The 18,676-nt window shown below is 55.5% G+C and overlaps 4 protein-coding genes and 1 non-coding gene across 5 annotated transcripts; 3 read left to right on the top strand and 2 right to left on the bottom strand.

The window, feature by feature from the left end:
* The first annotated feature begins 13 nt into the window (after positions 1 to 13).
* Positions 14 to 1,865, top strand: LOC101786985 (histone H3.v1). Its single transcript, XM_004985716.3, has 4 exons — positions 14 to 228; positions 335 to 426; positions 524 to 1,517; positions 1,602 to 1,865. The coding sequence occupies exons 1-3, from the start codon at positions 136 to 138 to the stop codon at positions 1,515 to 1,517; spliced, it is 1,179 nt and encodes a 392-aa protein (XP_004985773.1). The 5' UTR covers positions 14 to 135; the 3' UTR covers positions 1,602 to 1,865.
* Positions 1,710 to 5,883, bottom strand: LOC101786593. The gene is made up of 5 exons (XM_022829857.1): positions 5,155 to 5,883; positions 4,160 to 5,068; positions 3,611 to 4,072; positions 3,339 to 3,525; positions 1,710 to 3,223 (listed from the first exon to the last, which is right to left on the bottom strand). The coding sequence occupies exons 1-5, from the start codon at positions 5,782 to 5,784 to the stop codon at positions 2,235 to 2,237; spliced, it is 3,177 nt and encodes a 1,058-aa protein (XP_022685592.1). The 5' UTR covers positions 5,785 to 5,883; the 3' UTR covers positions 1,710 to 2,234.
* A 2,920-nt stretch (positions 5,884 to 8,803) lies between these two features.
* LOC101786197 (protein NRT1/ PTR FAMILY 5.2) lies at positions 8,804 to 14,025 on the bottom strand. Its single transcript, XM_004985714.4, has 3 exons — positions 13,719 to 14,025; positions 13,412 to 13,629; positions 8,804 to 10,804 (listed from the first exon to the last, which is right to left on the bottom strand). The coding sequence occupies exons 1-3, from the start codon at positions 13,882 to 13,884 to the stop codon at positions 9,356 to 9,358; spliced, it is 1,833 nt and encodes a 610-aa protein (XP_004985771.1). The 5' UTR covers positions 13,885 to 14,025; the 3' UTR covers positions 8,804 to 9,355.
* A 2,940-nt stretch (positions 14,026 to 16,965) lies between these two features.
* On the top strand, positions 16,966 to 17,036 carry TRNAG-GCC. The gene has a single exon. It is a non-coding gene; the product is annotated as a tRNA-Gly (tRNA).
* Positions 17,037 to 17,437: 401 nt separating this feature from the next.
* LOC101785381 lies at positions 17,438 to 18,573 on the top strand. The gene has a single exon (XM_004985712.4). It carries the CDS (start codon positions 17,513 to 17,515, stop codon positions 18,470 to 18,472), a length of 960 nt encoding a protein of 319 aa, XP_004985769.1. The 5' UTR covers positions 17,438 to 17,512; the 3' UTR covers positions 18,473 to 18,573.
* Positions 18,574 to 18,676: the final 103 nt, after the last annotated feature.

Raw genomic sequence — 18,676 nt, 5'->3', positions numbered from 1 at the left:
GGCTTCATCCCCACCCTCTGTTTTCCTCCCCTTCCCGCTCCCCCAAATGCCGCCACCTCCTCATCACTAGTCATCATCAGTGCCCCGCTCCCCCTCCCACTCCTCTGCCGCATTTCGCCGTCGCCGCGGAACCCGATGGGCTGCTTCCTTGGCTGCTTCGGGGGGGCCAAGGAGCGCCGCCGCCGCCGCAAGCGGTCTCCGGCACAGTCCCCCAACGGCCGCGCCCGGGTAACTGACTCGATCCGCTTCCTACTTTGTTTCTCCCCATTGTTCGTTCCAATTTTAGGGTTAGATCGGATCATCTGATCGAATCTGTGTGTGTGATGGGGATCAGGCCGCGACGCGGGTTACGCCGAAGAAGGTCGATTTGGATGGGGAGGCCGTCTCCGCCGCCGCGCCGCTCCTGGCGACGCTCCTCGAGCTGAGGTTCGTGGTGGATGGCTGCAATGCAATTTCGATCTGCGAGATGAGCTGTTCACGTTGGGGAATTCGTCTCATGTCATGGTGCACTCCGTTTGTTCAGGGACTCCACGGATGACATGTGCTTGGCCGTCGTGAAGAAGAAGGTGACGTTCGATCCCAACGTCACCACCTACGAGGCGGCCGCGATCCCGGAGGAGGACGGCGAGGGAGCCGATCCGGAGGATGATGGGGCTAGCAGGGAGAAGGACTGGATGCTGGCGCCGGAGTGCGCCAAGTCCGAGGCCGTCCCCTTCAACCACAGGTACAGCAACTGCGCCGACAGTGACAACGACAGCGAGTACGAGGACGCCGAGGAGGAAGAGTACGACGAATTCGAAGACGACGAGGAGGATGAGGAGGAAGAGGACGGGCTCGATGAGTGCGCCATCGACGACGACGATGAAGAGCACGGTCTCCTCGGCATTGGGCGTAGCGAGGAGGAGGCCTGCGAGTCGCTCTTCCTGCTCCCGATCAGCAAGACGTCCAAGGAGAGCGGCGGCCAGGTAGCGGCGCCAGGCGTCGCCGCGCCAGAGGCCCCTTCGGTGCTTAACTCGGTGGAGAACCTCACCCAGTGGAAGGAAGCCAAGCCCCGCGCCGCCGCCGCGCCGAAGTCCTCGGACAAAGAGAACGTCACGCTTGGGCAGGAGAACCGGATGGGCCTCCTCGCCGAGCCAGCGGTGCCGGCCAAGAAGAAGGACGAGAGGCCGGCGGGATCGGACTACAGCTACACCCCCAGCACGCCGAGCAAGCAGGAGGCCTCCGTGGACGCCAGCCTCTCCACATGGCTCGGTTCCTCGGGAACGCCTGAGAGCAACTCGGTCCGGTCCTACTCGCCGATCAGCCGGGAGGACAGGCCGATCCTTGGGGCCCTGACCGTGGAGGACATCAAGATATCGTCGGCTAACTCGTCACCGAGGAGGTCGAGATCCCCAAGCCCGAGCCCGGATGACATGCCGATCCTTGGGACGGTGGGGGCTTACTGGAACTGCAGTGCTAAGGGGGCTGATCCGGTGACAAGAGGGGGGTTTATGAGGACCAGAACCAGATTTGGCTAGGTGAGCTTACAATCTCAGCAATCTGACTGCTGATGTACTTCATGCCTGCTGAAAGTATAATCTTCTAATGGTAAACATTTGCAGAATTTTGCAGGATGAGACGGTGAATTGCTAATGGACACCTCCCGCTGGGAGGATCGGTGGTTGTGCTTGGGAAATGCAAAGATACAGAGTCTGTGGGAGTGCGAGAGATTGTGAAACCAGTTACATTTCTGTTATCTGTCTATTCTTTCATATGTTGTAAACATTACATTGCCATCATCCGTACTCTAGCATGATGTTTTTGTGGCACTGTCAATATGATGTATTACTTCAACATTATTCTTTTGTCAATATGATGAATTGCAATTGCTCCTGTTCCCCCTTTCTGAACTATGCTTGCCTGTTACCCCATCTGAACTGCTTTGTTTGGTTCTCCCCCTGTATCTCTTCTTGTACAGTCCAAATTGACCTGTAAGGAGAGTTACATTTGCTGGCTGGTTTGAGAATTCAGGGACCTATTTTTCTACCCGGGATACTCCAAAATTCAGACTAAATCCCTTCCCTCGACCTTCATTCCTGCAATGAAAACTACAAACTGCCAATGATTTTAAACGTATTTGTTTTCAAGTACTTGTAATACACAAACACGATGTATATGCAAAATAAAGTCTGAAACACACTCACGCACATACTCTGGCCGCAAGAATAAAAAGATCCAGCGAGCCTAGTCAGCGGTTACCGCCTCTTGGGAAGCTGGAACGTGCGCTTCAGGAAGTGGCTGGCGACCTCGTCATCGCGGTGGCACAGCACGCGCAGGATGGTGTTTGGGTCCGTGCGACTCCACCACATGGTCGTCGGCGGCATTGGTAGCGGCTGCCTGGGGGAGACCGCCCCGGTAGTCTCGCACGCCGCGATGCCGAACTCCTCCACGAGCTGCTCCGTCGGCTGGCCCATGAGCGCGACGACGCCTTCTGCTGCTTGGGCCTCGGCCTCGACCACCTCCTCGGCCACCAGGCCCTCGCCACGCGTGCAGAAGGCTCGCTTCAGGCTCCGGAAGTCCTCCTCGATAATGGCGTGCTCCTCCGTCGTGAAGCTCCTCTCGCTGCCGCCGGCGAGCAGGACCATCAAGAACGCCTGGAACGAGGCCTTCATCACCTCCCGGACGGCCACCGGCTGCGCGCGGTCGACGAGGATGGAGACGAGGAACGACAGGTTCTGCTTGAGCGTGCGGAGCGCGGGGCGGATGCGGGCGTCCGCGACGGCGCCGACGTAGAGGCCGCCGTAGAAGGAGTGGTGCGAGTCCAAGAAGATGAGGCGGTACGCGGCGACCTCGGCGACACGAATGATCGCCGACTGGGCCGCGGCGCGGGGATGGTCGAAGTGGTTGGACTGCGCGAGGTGGCGGCCGGCGGCGGAGGACGTCGGCGAGCTGCACCTGCCGTGAGAGAAGAAGGACAGCGACTTGTCGAGCGCGTGGATGTGGCTGAGCAGGTAGTGGAGGGTGTTGAGCCGGATGTAGAGGCGCTGCGTGCCGCGGCTCGTGGACGGGCGCGGGTTGTTGCCGCCGGAGAAGGACGCGCTCTGGCCGTGGTACACGCCGCCGCGCGGGCTCGTCACGGTGGTTCGGCACGGCGACGCTGCCCTCCTCCAGAGCCTGATGATCCTCGAGTCCTGGTTGCACCTCGTCAGCGGCGGCAACGACGGGAGGTAGCTCTGCATATTGCCTGAAACACAAGGACTGAGATGTCAATATTACCGTGGGAAAAGCATCTGAAATGGTAGCAGCATCTGCAGAAGCAGCAGACACGTGTGATACAATGCTCGTGATCGTCAACGTACCGCAAGACGAGAGGAAGGAGATGTACTCTTGAAAGATCGCCCCCAGGCCGTCAGCGAGGTCGTGAACCATGCCGTCCCTCGCTGTCACTGGGATACCAAAGAACTCGTCGACGGTCGCCTTGGCCAGCTTCATCAGCTCCACCGCCGATCGCGCATATTGCTCGCCTTTGGACTTCGGTATCCAGCTCTACAATGGCAGCTTCGGTGTCAGACTTAAAACATTGGACGATCAATGGGAGCATGTTTGATTGACACGGTGAAATTGGGCAGACCTCGGTATCTTTGGCTCTTAGGAGGCACTCCTTGGCAATCCTGAGCCTCTCCTCGATCCAAGTTTTGAGGAAGCACAGAACAAGGGACTCGACGTCGTAGGGGACCACCTCCCTCACCACCGACTTGCCGCCGTCGTCGCTGTCCGCCACATCCTCCACCACCATCTGCACCAGGGCCTTCTCGAGCCTGCCCGCCGCGTGCAGCACGTGCACGAGCTCGTTGGTCAGGCAGGTGGCCTTGGCCAGGTACTGCTTGAGCACGACGCCATAGCAGCTGTGGAGCGTGACCACGGCGGCCGCGCCTGGGAACGGGTGCCACCGCTTCAGCACGGGGCTAAAGCTATCGTGCTCGGACCGCGCGAGCTGTTCGGTGTCCTTGGCGAGCCGTACCAGGATCTCGCTGGGCTCGTCGTCGCGGTTGATGATCATGCTGTTTCCTTGCCCAAGTTCGTTCTCTAGTACCTGCGGTTTCATCAATTCAGAGCAATCCTCAACATTTAGGCACATGATTGAAACTGAAACTGTGGCCAGGCCACGTATGCCGCTAACCTTGGTGAAGGCACTTCTCATGGAGCACCTCACGTAGTAATCGACACGGTCGCCGGCGAAGCTCCCTACGCCGCCGCCTTCGTGCTCGGACTCCGCGAAAGCGACGCCCATGCCCGGCACGCTCTCTGCGATGATCTTGCTCGTGGAAAGTGCCAGCGACAGGGCATTTTCCATGGCGCCAACGCCAGTGCCAGCCATGCCCTTCCCGTACCTCTCATGGTATTCTAGCAGCCGTTTCTCCGACCAGTCATGTATGGCCCCGAGAACGCTGGAGAGCACCAGGGCATACACCGGGTCACGGTTCTCCTGCTTGGCGTCGGTTGCCACGTCCGTGAGCATTATGAGCGCGGCGCCGGCGAGGTCCGGCTCGATCTGCCCCGTGGCCACGTACTGCTGGAAGAAGACCCAAGCGAAGCATACGTTATGCAGCATCTTATCCATGCCTAGCGTCGTCCAGGTCCGCTTCATGAGCTCGAGGAGTTCATCCACCTCGTCGAGCACGACGGTCGCGTCCTTGAGGTCAAAGATGGCCTGGAGCAGCGACACGTAGAGGAGCACGTTGAGAGGGTAGCCATCGGCCCAGTGGCAGGCCTCGCCGGGGTGCCCGGTGCCGGGAGCCGAGCGCCAGGCGAGGGCGAGCACGGCGTCGCAGAGGGCGCGCATGGTGTCCGAGGCCTTGCCGGTGTCGATGGCGCGGGCGTCGGCGGCCTGCATGATCTCCCGGAACCGGAGCACGGGGGCGTTGAGGCGGTCGAGGGGGAGGGACGGGTGGAGGATTAGCCCCGCCTCCAGGAGCTTGAGCTGCCGGCGCTGCCACTGGTGGTGCTCGCCACTGTCGGCGAAGTCGGTGAGCTTCAGCTGCCGGAGAAGCTCGAGCGGCAGGATGATCGTCTCCGCCTTCTTCCCCACCTGCAACCTTAACCCGTCATCAACTCTAAGCGTCCATCCAATCAATGGGGGCCGCCCGAATCACGCGTCAGTGTGGATGGACGGACCTGGCCGACGAGGGTACGCATGAGCGTCTTGCGCAGGCGGGCGTCGCTCTGATCCGTGACCCGCATCTGCTGCCGCATGATCTCGGCCGAGGTCATCGGCCGCCTCGCCTTCCCCGGCGACCCCGGCGCGTGGTCTCGCATCGAGCGCATACGGCCGGGCGACCCCGGCGCCTGGTCTCGCATCGCGCGCATCCGGCCGGGGGACCCCGGCGCGGACGACGCGCTCATGCTGCTCCGCACGGTGGTGGGCTGCGACGCCCGCCGCGCCTTGAGCCCCAGCGCCCGCTTGACCCTGCTGCTGACGACGTTCATCCCCGTGCCGCCTCTCGGCCCGGCCCCGATCGTCGGCGACCCGTCCCCTCCGCCGTCGCCACCCGCCGGGTAATAGTTTAGCCCTCCTCCCCTCCCGCCGGCCGCGCGGCACGACATGAAGAACACCTCGTACGCGGCCTCCCGGAGCTCGGCGCGGGAGAGGCCATCGACGCCTCCGAAGGGGCACTCGACGGGTTCCGCGGCGGCGGCGGCGATGGAGCCGAGGCTGCGCGCGTCGAGCTCGGTGGCGGTGGTCTCCGAGGAGCGTGCGAAGGAGGAGGCGGACCGCGAACGGTGCTGGTGCTGGAGGCGCCCCATGTCCTCTTCCCCGCCGATCGAGCAGCAGCGGCTGCTGGCTCTCTCGGCCCCAGGGAGAGGCGGGGGCACGCCAGAAAGGGGGAAGCGCGGAGACCGCGCGCGGGGGAGGGGGTGGCCGTGCTCCCGATCCCGCGGGCGGCTGGCATATGGCCGTGGCCGCTCGCCGCGCCGCCGTTCCAGGTGAGCATGACAGCTGGGTTCACGGATCTTTGGAATCCGCCGGTTATTCTTGGGACGGACTCGTATGGGCTTTATCGGCAGGACAGCCCAGCAAAAAGTCGGCAGCTTATATGGGTCCGTCTAAAAGGCCGGCCGTCCAAGAACGGTAAGCACACGGTCCAACGACTGCATGGTGCAGCCTAGTCCATCTGTTTTGGGCTAATGGGCTCAAGAGTTGGGTTCTAGCTTGGACAGAGTTTTGTCCTAGTCACCGGACCAGACACGATCACACGACAGGTGATTCACTGATTCCTCCCAAGAAAAAGAAAAAGAACAGGATGTAAAGACAAGTGATTCTTATCCCTTTTCACTGAGTTGTTGACACATACGATTTACATGGCCAATTGCTTTCGTGCATGCTTTTATCCTCTACCATTTGCACTAATTGCTCGCTGAAATAATGATGCATCAAAAGTTAATCAAAGAAGCAGAATTCCTCAGTGGTCAGAGATGTGGTGCTCATCCAGCATACCATTCAACACTGCGAATGAATGCCCCCGACTCCCTATGGGAGACTGACGAATGCATTAAACAAGGCCCACAGCCCCCACAAGCTTCTCAGTCTAGAAGGACCAAAACACTGTCGACTGACGATGGCATGAATGAACCCATGAATGTTCAGGTCAAAGAAGGACCAGCAGGAAACCGATACTAATCACGTTCGATTAGCACGTTCCGGCGGCGTTCCGCTATCTCTTCTGGGGGGCTAAGCGTACTGAAAATGAGGTGATCACGACGTCCTTCGCTTTGTCATGCATGTAATCTCTTCAGGGATACTAACAACGAGGTCTTCTGTCTACCACCTCAGCAATGGTAACTCGATTCAGTTGTAGTCATCACACGCGCCTGGGATTTCGTATGGACTGTTCCCTTGGTTCATGGATCGTTGCTTCTTGCTTGTTGTCTTGCATCTCAGCTCTCTCAGGAGTAGTAGTTTTCATCCATTGATCGCAACAGGGATATCAATGCTAGCTTCACTGTCATGGAGTCGATTTCTACTGCAAACAAGTACTAACACGGAATCTTGATGGATGAACGGGAGGTTTGGCTGGTGGCAAAGAGCCAAACAGCTGGCTTCGCCAAATGGCAAGGTAGAGGTTTTTCTCCTTGTGACGGCAACATCGACGATCTTGTCGATGTATACTTGTCAGTACTTTCTTCAGTCCATCCACCCAAAACGCACGTCTGCTCGCCAAAAGTCTCCGCAGACTGCTAGAGCCTGGTACGGTGGTACCTATCCATTGACGATTCATTGATTGGGGACAAGTGGACAACTGCAGAAGACTTTGGAGGATCGGGAATCACTGTCACTGGTTTGTGGGCCATGCTGATGAGGTACATGCTCTTCTTCCCTAGATGATTGTGAACTTACTTCGTTTTTAAAAAAAATAAAAATCCCATCTTTTCAAGAGAGATTTTCTTGCATGCATCTTTTACTGTGTTCTGCATTCTCATCGTTTTCCCTCGGGAGCCCGGCTTCAGAGTTTCAGACCGATATGATTCCGCCGTAGAAGCACTATTTGTGGAAATCCTATAGGTTTTTACGAGAGTGGTGATAGTGAAAGTTGTAAAATCCTATATGACGCCGCCTTCTTATTAATACAAAGATACCCGACTCTCTTCCGTCTTTGTGAGAGAAAAAAATACCACTTGACTTTCTTTACCCTAAAAATCTGTCGAATTTCTCGAGTCATATTCGCAACTCGAATGGTTGATATTTGAGGGAGCCATGGTGCACGCACTTGGGTGCGGGGACGAGCCCGACCCAGAACGTGGACGCACAAGACTTTTGTGCTTGTGCCGGTAGCATCCATGGCCCTTGTCGATGTACTCCTCCTGGGATTCCGACACACAGTTGCCTCTCAGGCTCACCAAAAGTCCCTGAAGACGACGACTCGAGCTACTTGCAAAGCCTGTAATTGTCTTCACTGGCAATTACACATTTGCTTAACAATGCTGGCGCAGTGGTGCGGGGCCTACTCATTTTGACTAGTGACCTGGCCACTTCACTTGAGATGTGCAGTGCCGTCGACTGCAGAAACTACTTGCTTGGCAGTCAGAGTGCCACTCGTGCCCCTTCGCTGTAGATAACAATTGCAGGAGACTTTGGACTTTTGGAGGATCCCATTCCCATCACGGATTTTGTGCGCCACATTGATCGATAAGGGATCGATGTTTGAGTGTGTGACCACACCGTCACGTCACAAATCAACCTATCCAGATGTCAAGAAAGCTACGGATCATATTCTGAAAAGTGTCATGGCAATGGCATGGATAAACCTTCGTGAGACTACTCTGTTTTCCCACTAAAATTGGTAATGATGCTTGGGAGGAGCGAACCAAATATGCACACCTCGCTTTTGCTTGTAAGTACAACATTGCTTTTTTCTTTTTTTCAGAATACATAGTATCAAGTTATAACGCAGGCTAGCCGGGCACACGCACACAGTTTTAAGCGCACTTGATACCTATACGGCTAACTATTACAACCCAAGAACAGATTCTAGTCAGTTGGACCGAACCACCTAGTAGACCTATTGTCCTTTCTGCCGGCCATCCCAAAGCAGCCATATACTTAGCTCCGGACTGAACCCGTAGTTGACCTTTCTTGACGCTGATGTTCACCAGTTGACTCTCGTTAATGCTAGGTCGGCTGTCAAAAGTCCTAGCATTCCTCTCTTTCCAGATGGTCCAGGTGATCAACATGACGACCGAGTCCAGGCCCGTCTGCAGTGTACAAGAGGATTCTGGACCGCGGTAAGAAATCAGAATGCCGCTGCTAGCCCCGATCGACAACAAGTAAGCAAAGCTCACGAACCGAGTTCCGAGCATTTCATTGATTAAGAAATGTGAGATTACATATAGTTTACAATGGAAGCATTACAGTGATTCACGACCTTGCGGAGATTGTCGCGGCGACATCACTCATTCAACCCGCGAGCGTTCCACACGAAGACATTATAGTTTTGCTGATCCATGGAACGAGAACAACCCGGCGAGCCGTTCGGCTATCAGCTAACGCTGATTGCGCCTCTGCCTGCACGGTCGCGGCCATCAGGTTAGCGTCGGAGAGGATCTGAGCCGTGACTCTCTGTATGCGTACAACATTACCCTCCCATGGCCATGACTCTCTGTTTGCGTACCTCCACTTTGTTGCCAGATATTTTTTGCAGGCAACTCTTTTGTTGTTCTTTATCCCCATTTTTCATGCGATCATACGAAAATTACCTGTTGGAATCCTGTGCTTTTTTTTCATAACAGCATAATAGTGGAGCCGCAAAGTTGTATGCTCTGCAGCTCGATACATGATCACGCGAGTCGCACCATGGCTGGAGCTTGGCTTCCTCTCTCGTCAACCCAATGGCTCCGCCTGGAGCTTGGCTTTCTCGGCCTCCAGGCCCATGGCAATGTCGACCGTCTCGGTGGATTCGGCCTTGTACCTGTACATGGCGCTTAGCGCGAGGAAGGCGAAGAAGTTGATGCCGCCGAGCACGGCGAGGAACGCGTAGTAGTAGTCGAGGTTGGAGGCGTTGAGGTTGTTGGTGACCCAGGCGTTCCCTCGGTCGCGCGTGATGCGCGTCACCGTGGACAGCAGGAAGCTGCTGAGAATGTTGCCGATGCCATACGCCGTCAGGGACATGGCCGTGCCCAGGCTCTTCATGCTCTGCGGCGCCTGGTCGTAGAAGAACTCGATCTTGCCCACTACCAGGAACGCGTCGGCAAGGCCCATCAGCACGAACTGCGGCAGGAGCGCGAAGATGGTGAGCCGGAGCTCGCCGCCGGTGATGTCCAGACCGTGGCGCCGCGCGTACGCCAGCCTCTGGCTCTCGATCGCCGACGCGATCGCCATCGTCACCACCTGAAGGAACATGCCGATGCCCATCCGCTTCAGGATGGTGATCCCACGCGGGTTCTTGGTGTACCGACGCACGGCCTTGACGAAGACCAGGTCGTAGACGACGACGGCGATGAGCATGGTCAGCGTCACGAACGCGCCGAGGCTCGCCGGCGGGATCTGGAAGCGCGGGCCCATGTGCCGGTTCATCGTCGCGCCCTGCTTCACGAACAGGGTGTTGGTCTGCGCGATCAGCGTGCACGGCACGAACATGGTCACCAGGAGCGGCACCAGCTTCATGATCTGCTTCGTCTCCTCCACCTGGGTCACCGTGCACAGGCTCCACTTCGCCGGCGAGCCGCCGTTGCCGACGTCATCCTTCACCTTCACGGCGGCCTTGTTCAGGAACCTCATGGTGTTGGTGGAGTCCATCCGGAACTTGCGCTTCCTGGTGTACTCCTCGACGTCCAGCTCGTGCAGCTCCTTGGCGTCGGCCGGGACGGGGACGTTCCACTTGCAGAGCGTGGCGGCGACCACTTTGCCCATGCTCGTGAACGGACTGCCCTGCGGCAACCTGTGGCGGTACAGCTTGGTGCCGGCGAGGAATATGGCGATGGAGACCATGAGACCCAGCGTGGGGATGCCGTACCCGACGGACCAGCTCACGTTGTCCTGGAGGTAGACGAGGACGGTGGAGGAGAAGAGGATGCCCAGGAAGATGGTGAACATCCACCAATTGAAGAAGGAGAGCTTGTGCATCTTCTCCCGCGGGTCGAACTCGTCGAACTGGTCGGCGCCGATGGTGGAGATGTTGGGCTTGGTGCCGCCGTTGCCCAAGGCCACGATGTACAGCCCGCCGAAGTAGACGCCGAGCTGCAGGGCTGAGACCTTCGGGCACACATCGCCGTGGCACGGCGGCGGTTTCAGCGCCGGCAGGGAGACCGACAGCACCAGCAACACCATTCCCTGCATTACATTGTCCCGTCACTTAGTTATTACTCGTTCGTTGCATTAGTGAGTAGTGACACTACCAGTATGTGATGATTTCAGGTAAAAAAAGTTTAAAAGAAAATGAGTTCGTGTTGCCTTTTAGTTTTCTATAGCACAAGGGAAATTATAGTTCTAGGATGATTTTAGGTCCCGTTTGGGAGGCTTGTCCAAAACCAACTTCTTAGAAGAAGTCGGAGCTGGTGAAAAAAAAAGTTGCTTCATCGACTCATAATTTATCCATTCCTGAACTCTCTTTTTGATGCAATGTAGCTATAGTGCTAAAGTAGGTGGACCTCAGGAGAAGTCGTGCCAAACGGGCTCAATAAGGCCATACAAAATAGAGCTAAAAAAATAAGGATTTATATTAATTCTTTTATTAGAGGTACCAGGAAATTATGTTAATTCTTTTAATAGATGTACCAGGAAATTATGCCTAAGTAGTCCCAAAAAAAAGGCTAGACAGCTCCCACCAGATTTTATTGAAAACTGTTCCGTGTCATAAATGCTTTAGAGGTGCCACAAAATTATACATAGGGAAATAATAATAAAAAGGACTCCAAAAAAACTATTAGAGCCAAACAGTCCTAGTAAGATTTTAGGGGAAGGCGATCCTTATCGTGAGTTCATTGGTACCTTATCGTGAGTTCATTGGTACGCAATGATTCAACTCCAAGGAATCTATGTTGGACTTAAGTTGATAGCTATTTCTGAACCTCCCTAGTCAGTGCACTACAAGATAACTCCTTTTCTGATGGTGCCCTTGCGTACTCATGCATCTTGGGCTCTTGGCAGATCTCGGTACAGACTACAAAAATTCCAAATGGCTGACGATCTAATAATACAGAAAGCAGATGCTGACGTGACAAGAAAGGGCCACGCTCGCTCGTGCGCATTGACTGTGGAGACAAGAACAGCTTAACATTTCTTTTTTTTATTAAAGAAGTCAGCTTAACATTTCACACTCATGATCTTCTTCAGAAAAAAAGAGAACACACAGGAGTGTACTGCATGATGGTTGCTGCACCATACATACTGACACTGGTCTAGTCCAACGTCCAAGCAAATAACGAAAAGCAAGGCCCATCTGCTGTTTCGCTGGATCACTGTAGCTGTGAGCAGGACACAGCATCCGTTGAAATGTCCCAAGTACTCTGCATACTGTCTCAAACCCTTTTTCATGAACAGTGCAAATCTAATCGCAGTAAATCAAAGATAATTTTACTAGCGAATTGAAGTAGGGTTACACTTACACTGTGCTCTGTAAATCACTGAACCTATCACGAAATGGTATGCTAATCACCATTCACCAGTCAGAGGCTACAGATGATATTTACACTTACACACGAGGTGGGTCCACGCAATCATGCAAGAGTCGAAAAAGATCCACGGATAGATCTGCTTGACTTGAGAGTCCACTTTGGGACCTGACGACCATACGTCCGACGGTTCGAGGCGCTCAACTGATCTGAAATTCTGAACCCGGGACAAGATAAAGGTTTGTCCGACCTGAATCTGTATGGCATACGGCATACTACCAGTCAATATCTACGGCGCCACATTCCTATCCCAGTAGCTGTTGGATGAGGAAACAATGCAAAGGGATATCATTGTCGATGCTTCTGTGGATAGCTCTGTTTGGTTATTATCACTGTAAGGCAGTACAGGCCAGCGTTGCGGGATGGCGATGGTATCGCTGATGATGGTATGATGATACCATTAATCCACTGATTGCACGTCCCTTCTCTTGTGGCGCCTTTTCCTTTTCTTTTTGTTGAATTAAACTCTTGCTACTTCCATTTTGAAGATTTAAAGCGAAAAAGAAAAAGGAATATCTACTGCTTGTTTTGCAATCATATGACAGAAGCTCCTATAAAGTTTGTCTTTAAGTCCCTGTTATTTTTTGGCCCCTTTTCTTTTTTTTCTTTTTTAAGGGACAGCTAAATCTCATCCGAGAAATAGAGCTCCTCCTCACCTAAATTTTTCTTCACCCCCATCCCTCTTTCTTCTCTAACTCCGGCGAGATTCTAGCGAGGTTAGGGGTTCAGGGGTTGCTGGGTGGGGCTGCTCACCGCCGGCCTTAGAGGGAGGGCCAGCGGCGGCAGGCTGGCCCGGTGGAGGCAGCGAGGCGCGGCGGTGGGGGCGCTGCTGGCCGGGCGGCGGAGGATGGTGGTTGGGCGGTGCCGGGGCGGGGGCGTCGATGGTGGCAGCGGCGGTGGGAGGCGGCGGCGGGAAGGGCCTGGGCGGCAGCGGTGGAGGGGTGGGGGAGGAAGAAGAAGAGGGTGGGGGGGAGGAAGAAGAGGGGGGAGATAAGGGAGAGAGAAAGGAGGGATCTGAGCTGCCGATTTTAGATCCAATAACTTAGAAATTCGTATGAGAAGGGACTCTGTTTCACTTGGGTGAGCTATAGACACTCCACTTTTAAAAAAAAGAAGCATAGCTCCATGACCAGACACGCGAGCTGTGACCATGGTTGGGCTATTGTGTTCTTCCGTTCAGTCAAAACCGTGTTCCAAAACACATGGTAATGCTTCTCTCTCCACGTTTAATAAGGAGCAGCAGCGGGAGCAGAGGTTAAGAACGTACCACGAGGTATATGGCGGAGCCGGCGACGAAGGTCCAGTACCTGCCGAGGTATGCGTCGGCGATGTAGGCTCCGAGCAGCGGCGTGAGGAAGACGGTGCCGGACCAGTTGGTGACGTTGTTGGAGGCCTCCACGGTGCCCTGGTGGAGATGGTCCGTCAGGTAGATGATCAGGTTCGACGCGATGCCGTAGTACGCCATCCGCTCGAACAGCTCGTACACTGCATGTTTATATATCGTCCTCACAAATTCAGCCTCTAGCTCCTCGCACATCGGAAAACAACTAGGAGAGACAAACTAACACACGCACCGACGATGAAGAAGCAAGCCGTCCAGCCGCCGCGCTCGGAGCGGAGCACGGGGTTGCCGCGCAGGTCCACGGACCCGTCCTGCGCGTACTCCTCCGCCCGCATGTCGCCGCCGCTCTCCATGGCCAGGCTCCCAGCAGCCCCGGGAGGAGACTTCTCGGCAACCATCTATCGGGTGGTGCCGTGGTGGTAACGTTAACTGCTCGGCGGGGACACGGTCGGTGACGGTGACTCTTGTGTCTTCTCCCCCAGTGTCACTCGCTCGTCTCCGGCCTTAAGCTCTTCTCAGCTCGTGGCAGCTGCTGCTCCCGGGGACCGGCGCATTTATAGACGCCCCGTTAGGCGGCCACCATCACTGCCTTATGGACGTCGCTTGTGCCCAGTCCGTCCCCACCACGGTCGCCGCGCTTACTGGTGTGGTGTATAGCCGCCTTCTAGACAAGTCCTCCGGGGACACCCGCACGGCGGCACGGCCTGCAGCTAGCTGGTGCAGGTGTGGTGTGGTTAGGACCAGTAAGGGAAGTGTGTCCAAGGCTACTGGTGAATGGTGGTGGCTGGTGGAATATGAAGAGAGAACAACCAGTGTGCTCATCAGTATTCAGTACTGCTGTGGTTGGAGTTGGCCAGCGTCCAAGCCTATTACGTCACGCGTGCGTCAGCGTCTACGACACTCTTGCGATCGCTGCGACAACACGCCGAAATCTAGGGTATCGAAGTCTCCGCCCTCGTGTTAAAACTGAAGCACTACGGCAGCATATGATAGCTACCTACAAGACAATGTAGAGACATAGTGCTGGCACTGGTGTGTATGTGTTCTGTATTTTAGGTAAGAGAAAACAAAAGAGAGGGGAGGATACAATTGACACTGCGTATGTTACATTGGTGGGTGATGTGCCACACTTCGATCGGATCGAAGCCATCTTTAGCCGGATCGGAGCTAAGTGAAGTGCGGCTGTATCCATCGGATCTTTCGCGGTCGAGAGCGAGAGAAACGGCGGCGTCGGGTCTGCTTGTCCGGCGCGGAGAGCCGGAGAGGAAAGGGCGCCGGCGCTTGCTTTCGGCCCGTACGTGGCAGGGACCGCCGGGTGCACGAGGGAGATCGATCGCCAGCCCACCCACGCCGCGGAAAACCACGCGAATCTCAGCGAGGATCCCCGCGAGGAACACGTCGGCGCACGCGCGGCGCCGTCGCCGTCTGCACGACTCGTTGTGCCTGGCTAGCTCGTGGCTCTCGCCGGCGGTCGTCGTCGTCGCCACTGGCTAAGCTCCTCGGCGTCGCAAAGTTGCTCGCGGAGAACCGCGGGGATCGAGCCAACAAAGCCGGAAGCCTGGAATATTCTAATTTCTAGTCTTATACGTACTAGTACACTAGACTAGATACTAATTAGATGCCTTACGATACTTCACAAGCAAGATATGGTTGAGGTTCCTACTCGGGTCCCTACTCCGGAGACCAGTCCCTTGTCCTGCGGGCGAGTAGGGAGGCCCCTGCTCGGTCGATTGGTTAATCTTGTTGTACATGTTCGTTTGTGTTCAGTGCAGCGTTGTGTCCAAGTTAGCTATCGTGTACATGAGTCAGCAGGCAGGCTTTGTGTGCGTGTTTGGCCGAGTCGTGCGGCCGAGCGTGGAGTCCGTCGAGTACTCGTACGTACGTGTGCTACTTGAGTTAGTTATTTTGATGAAGTGGTCAGCACGGGCATGCAGGAACGTGCGGAGTTAGCGTTGCATGCACGGCTGTCAGTGGAGTGAATTCCGGATTGGCGAGCTGTGTGAGCCTGTGCCGTTCGGCTATTTGAGTCATCGAATCTGTATTGCTTTGAGTGTCCTGAGCGAAAAAGTGAAACAAGTGCAAGTGCAGGTGCTGGTGTGCAGCACCGAATAGATTCTTTATGTGTGCTAGTTCTTCTTCCTAGAGTTCGTGTCCTTTCTTCAGGTGCGGCCGTGTGTTGCCGGGTGCATCATCTTCTCTGTAGAGCTGAGTGTTTGTGTGCTGTGCGTGAGAGCCGTGTGTGAGTGGGATCATTTCCAACATTGTCGTGCTCCTTGGCGCTGATATCTAGGGACTATTGCTGGAGTTAAGAGCAAAATCAACAGCACTAGAAAGTTAGGACAACCCTATTTAAGAAAGTAGGAGCTTCAAGTAGGGGCTATTGTCGGAGTTGCTCTTTCATGATTGTTTTACTGCACATTTGGCGATTGGCAGCTAAATTAACTTTGGGCCAATAATTCTAAGGGTCTTACTACAATGCTATTTCTCTTAACAATTATCACGAGCATGTGCTAATTCATCATGGGGGTGTTTATCTCCCACGTGCTAAAGTTTAGCACCCGTCACATCGGATGTTTGATACTAATTAGGAATATTAAACATAGGCTAATTACAAAACTAATTGCACAAATGAAGTCTAATTCGCGAGACAAATCTATTAAGCCTAATTAGTCCATGATTTGATAATATGGTGATACAGTAACCATTTGCTAATGATGGATTAATTAGTCTTTTATTGTGAATTAGCCTATGGGTTCGGCAATTAGTTTTATAAATAGCTCATGTTTAGTCCTTCTAATTAGCATCCGAATATCCGATGTGACATCGTGCTAAAGTTTAGCATCTAGTACCCGAAAGCAGAACAAGCTTACAAGCGAGGTGACATTCCGTGGCCACATGCATCAAGGCTGCGGCTTTTATGTATTGTTGGTCGTGGTCCTTTTCGTTTGATTTTCTGGCGTGCATCAACCACCATATGATGAATTGATGATGGCCCGGCTGCCGGTATACCCGCAGCTAGATGCATGGACTGATCGATGGATGGATTGATGCAAATAGAGCGAAACGAATCCCTATCCTACATGGCAGTGACCTTTTCGAGGCATCGGCCGCGTTCACACGACCGGACTGGAAGGGGTGCCGAACCTGATCAGGACATGTACGAGACTCCAAGTCCCTTCTTTATTTCCCTTGTTTGGTTGCCTACACGCACTCCCTGCTTTTTTCGTGGAGCTGAGTAGCTGATAGCTGCAGCCTGCCTGCAGAAGCAGGAGGCGACAAGGGAAGCCGCCTATTAGTTGCGTCACTGGAGCTGCTGCAGCTGTGAGCCTGCGGAAGTGCGGAGGAAGAAGACAGCAGGCGCAGGCGCGCAGCTAAGCTATGTGCGACCACGACCAACACGATGGCTGGGCCGTGAAGAGCTCCATGGTCATGATCATTCAAACCCTTACAAATTTTTTGATGAAAGTCAACGCAAAGCAGCACCAGTGGTCTAGTGGTAGAATAGTACCCTGCCACGGTACAGACCCGGGTTCGATTCCCGGCTGGTGCATCATACTTTTTTATTTTTGTCTTCAACATGTTTTGGGCAACCCCATTCCGCCGACAGGCTGCCTTCAACAAGTCCAAGAACCGCGAGCTTCCAACTGACCTCTGACCTCCCCTTGTTTCCCGGCCGCTGATCAAATGAACCTGAGCCCCAGCGATCTTTGAAATGGACACCTCGGCGGCGACCCCAACTCCTGCGTGTTCGGTTCTTCCTCCTTTCGTCATCAGACATTCAGCTTGGGCCGCTTATCCGTCGTCTCACGGGTTCTTGATGGGCCTTTTACTACTGGGCTGTTATACTGGCTTATTATTGGTGAGGAGACTTTCCTTATGGCCAATATGGGCTGTACAGCCCAGCTTTCTTGGTAATTCACAGCCTGTGGCTGTGACGACGAGCGGATAATTTCACCCGCCGCGAACGCAAATGCGGCGGCCATTCCCCACCAGAAAATCCTCGCTCGCCCGCCGCCGCCGCGCACAATGCTCGTCTTCACCGCTGCAGGAACCTGCCTTCCCTCCCCGGCGCCGCCGACACCCGCAGCCGGAACGGTGCCTCGCCTAGTCCTCCTCCCTCCCCTCACCTCCCGCCGCCACCGCCGCCCGTGCCGCGCCAGGCTCCTCCGGCCGGTCAGAGCGGCCCCGACCACGCCGCCGCCCGCGCCGTCCTCGCGCCCGGCGAGGGACCGCGTGATCGAGTTCGGCAAGTACAAGGGCCAGATGCTGGGCACGCTGCCGCCGTCGTACCTGCGCTGGGTCGTGGCGGAGCTCGACTACGGGGACACCGCGGCCTGGGCGAGCCTCGCGCGCGACGTGCTCGACGACCCCATCTACTTCGACCGCGTCGAGTGGGAGCACGCCCACCGCTTCCTCCGCGGCGACGCCGACTACGACTACACCTACGACGACGGCGACGGGCCGCTCCAGGAGATGGCCGAGCGCTTCGGGTGGGACCTCTCCGACGAGGAGGGATGGGGCCGCCTCGACCTCCGCCTCATCGGCACCTCCTACGGCGGCCGCATCCCGAGAAAGGGCGCCCGGAAGCAAAGCACCAGCAGAAGCAACAGCAACAGCTCCACCGGCAGCGCCAAGAACGGCTCCCTGTTCGACGTCGGCGCTGACCCGGACGGCGCCAGGGGGAAGCGGGACGAGAGGAGGGAGCGGATGCGGATGAGGAGGGAGGACCAGGTGAGGACGGCCAAGATGGGGATGCTCGGGGTGAATGCCGGCGTGCAGGACACCGGCGTTCCGGGGTCGTCGCCGAGGAAGGCTCAGATTCGGACGGCCAAGAAGGAAATTTTGGGGCTGGGTCGGGGCAGCCGCGCCGGTGAGGTGCTCGACGAGAAGAGGGCGGCAGGGAAAGGCGGCCAGGGCGCCAACCCCTTCCCCGGCCGGCAAGCTTTCTTGGACAAAGTCAGGAAGCTCAAAGGTGAAGATAGCTAGCTAGAAAAATCACGGGAACCAAGATGATTTCTACATGTAATTGTGTCGAAATATTCCTTTTGTTGAGGTTTGCGATAACGAGATCCTTCTGTTCTGTGCCATTGCTAGAACCCTTGAGATAACAAATTCAAAAACAAGTTTGTGCCGCCTCCCGACCAGGCCGAAACATGTGAAGTAGGTTTGGTTGGGGTGCGGCAGGCCCGG

This window comes from Setaria italica, chromosome IX (genome assembly GCF_000263155.2).
Source record: "Setaria italica strain Yugu1 chromosome IX, Setaria_italica_v2.0, whole genome shotgun sequence".
Classification (NCBI taxonomy): Eukaryota; Viridiplantae; Streptophyta; class Magnoliopsida; order Poales; family Poaceae; genus Setaria; species Setaria italica.
Note: the sequence above shows the minus strand (reverse complement) of the source record. Positions and strands in the feature narration are given on the sequence as shown.

Excerpts from the sequence above, each read along its gene's own strand:
- LOC101786985 (XM_004985716.3), top strand. The coding sequence starts at position 136 with ATGGGCTGCTTCCTTGGCTGCTTCGGGGGGGCCAAGGAGCGCCGCCGC. Across the intron at positions 229-334 it reads CCCCCAACGGCCGCGCCCGG|GCCGCGACGCGGGTTACGCC; the intron begins GTAACTGACTCG and ends GATGGGGATCAG. Across the intron at positions 427-523 it reads GCGACGCTCCTCGAGCTGAG|GGACTCCACGGATGACATGT; the intron begins GTTCGTGGTGGA and ends CCGTTTGTTCAG.
- LOC101786197 (XM_004985714.4), bottom strand. The coding sequence starts at position 13,884 with ATGGTTGCCGAGAAGTCTCCTCCCGGGGCTGCTGGGAGCCTGGCCATG. Across the intron at positions 13,630-13,718 it reads GGCTTGCTTCTTCATCGTCG|TGTACGAGCTGTTCGAGCGG; the intron begins GTGCGTGTGTTA and ends ATAAACATGCAG. Across the intron at positions 10,805-13,411 it reads GCTCCGCCATATACCTCGTG|GGAATGGTGTTGCTGGTGCT; the intron begins GTACGTTCTTAA and ends AATGTAATGCAG.
- LOC101785381 (XM_004985712.4), top strand. The coding sequence starts at position 17,513 with ATGCTCGTCTTCACCGCTGCAGGAACCTGCCTTCCCTCCCCGGCGCCG.
- LOC101786593 (XM_022829857.1), bottom strand. The coding sequence starts at position 5,784 with ATGGGGCGCCTCCAGCACCAGCACCGTTCGCGGTCCGCCTCCTCCTTC. Across the intron at positions 5,069-5,154 it reads TGCGTACCCTCGTCGGCCAG|GTGGGGAAGAAGGCGGAGAC; the intron begins GTCCGTCCATCC and ends TTAAGGTTGCAG. Across the intron at positions 3,224-3,338 it reads CTCCTTCCTCTCGTCTTGCG|GCAATATGCAGAGCTACCTC; the intron begins GTACGTTGACGA and ends CTTGTGTTTCAG.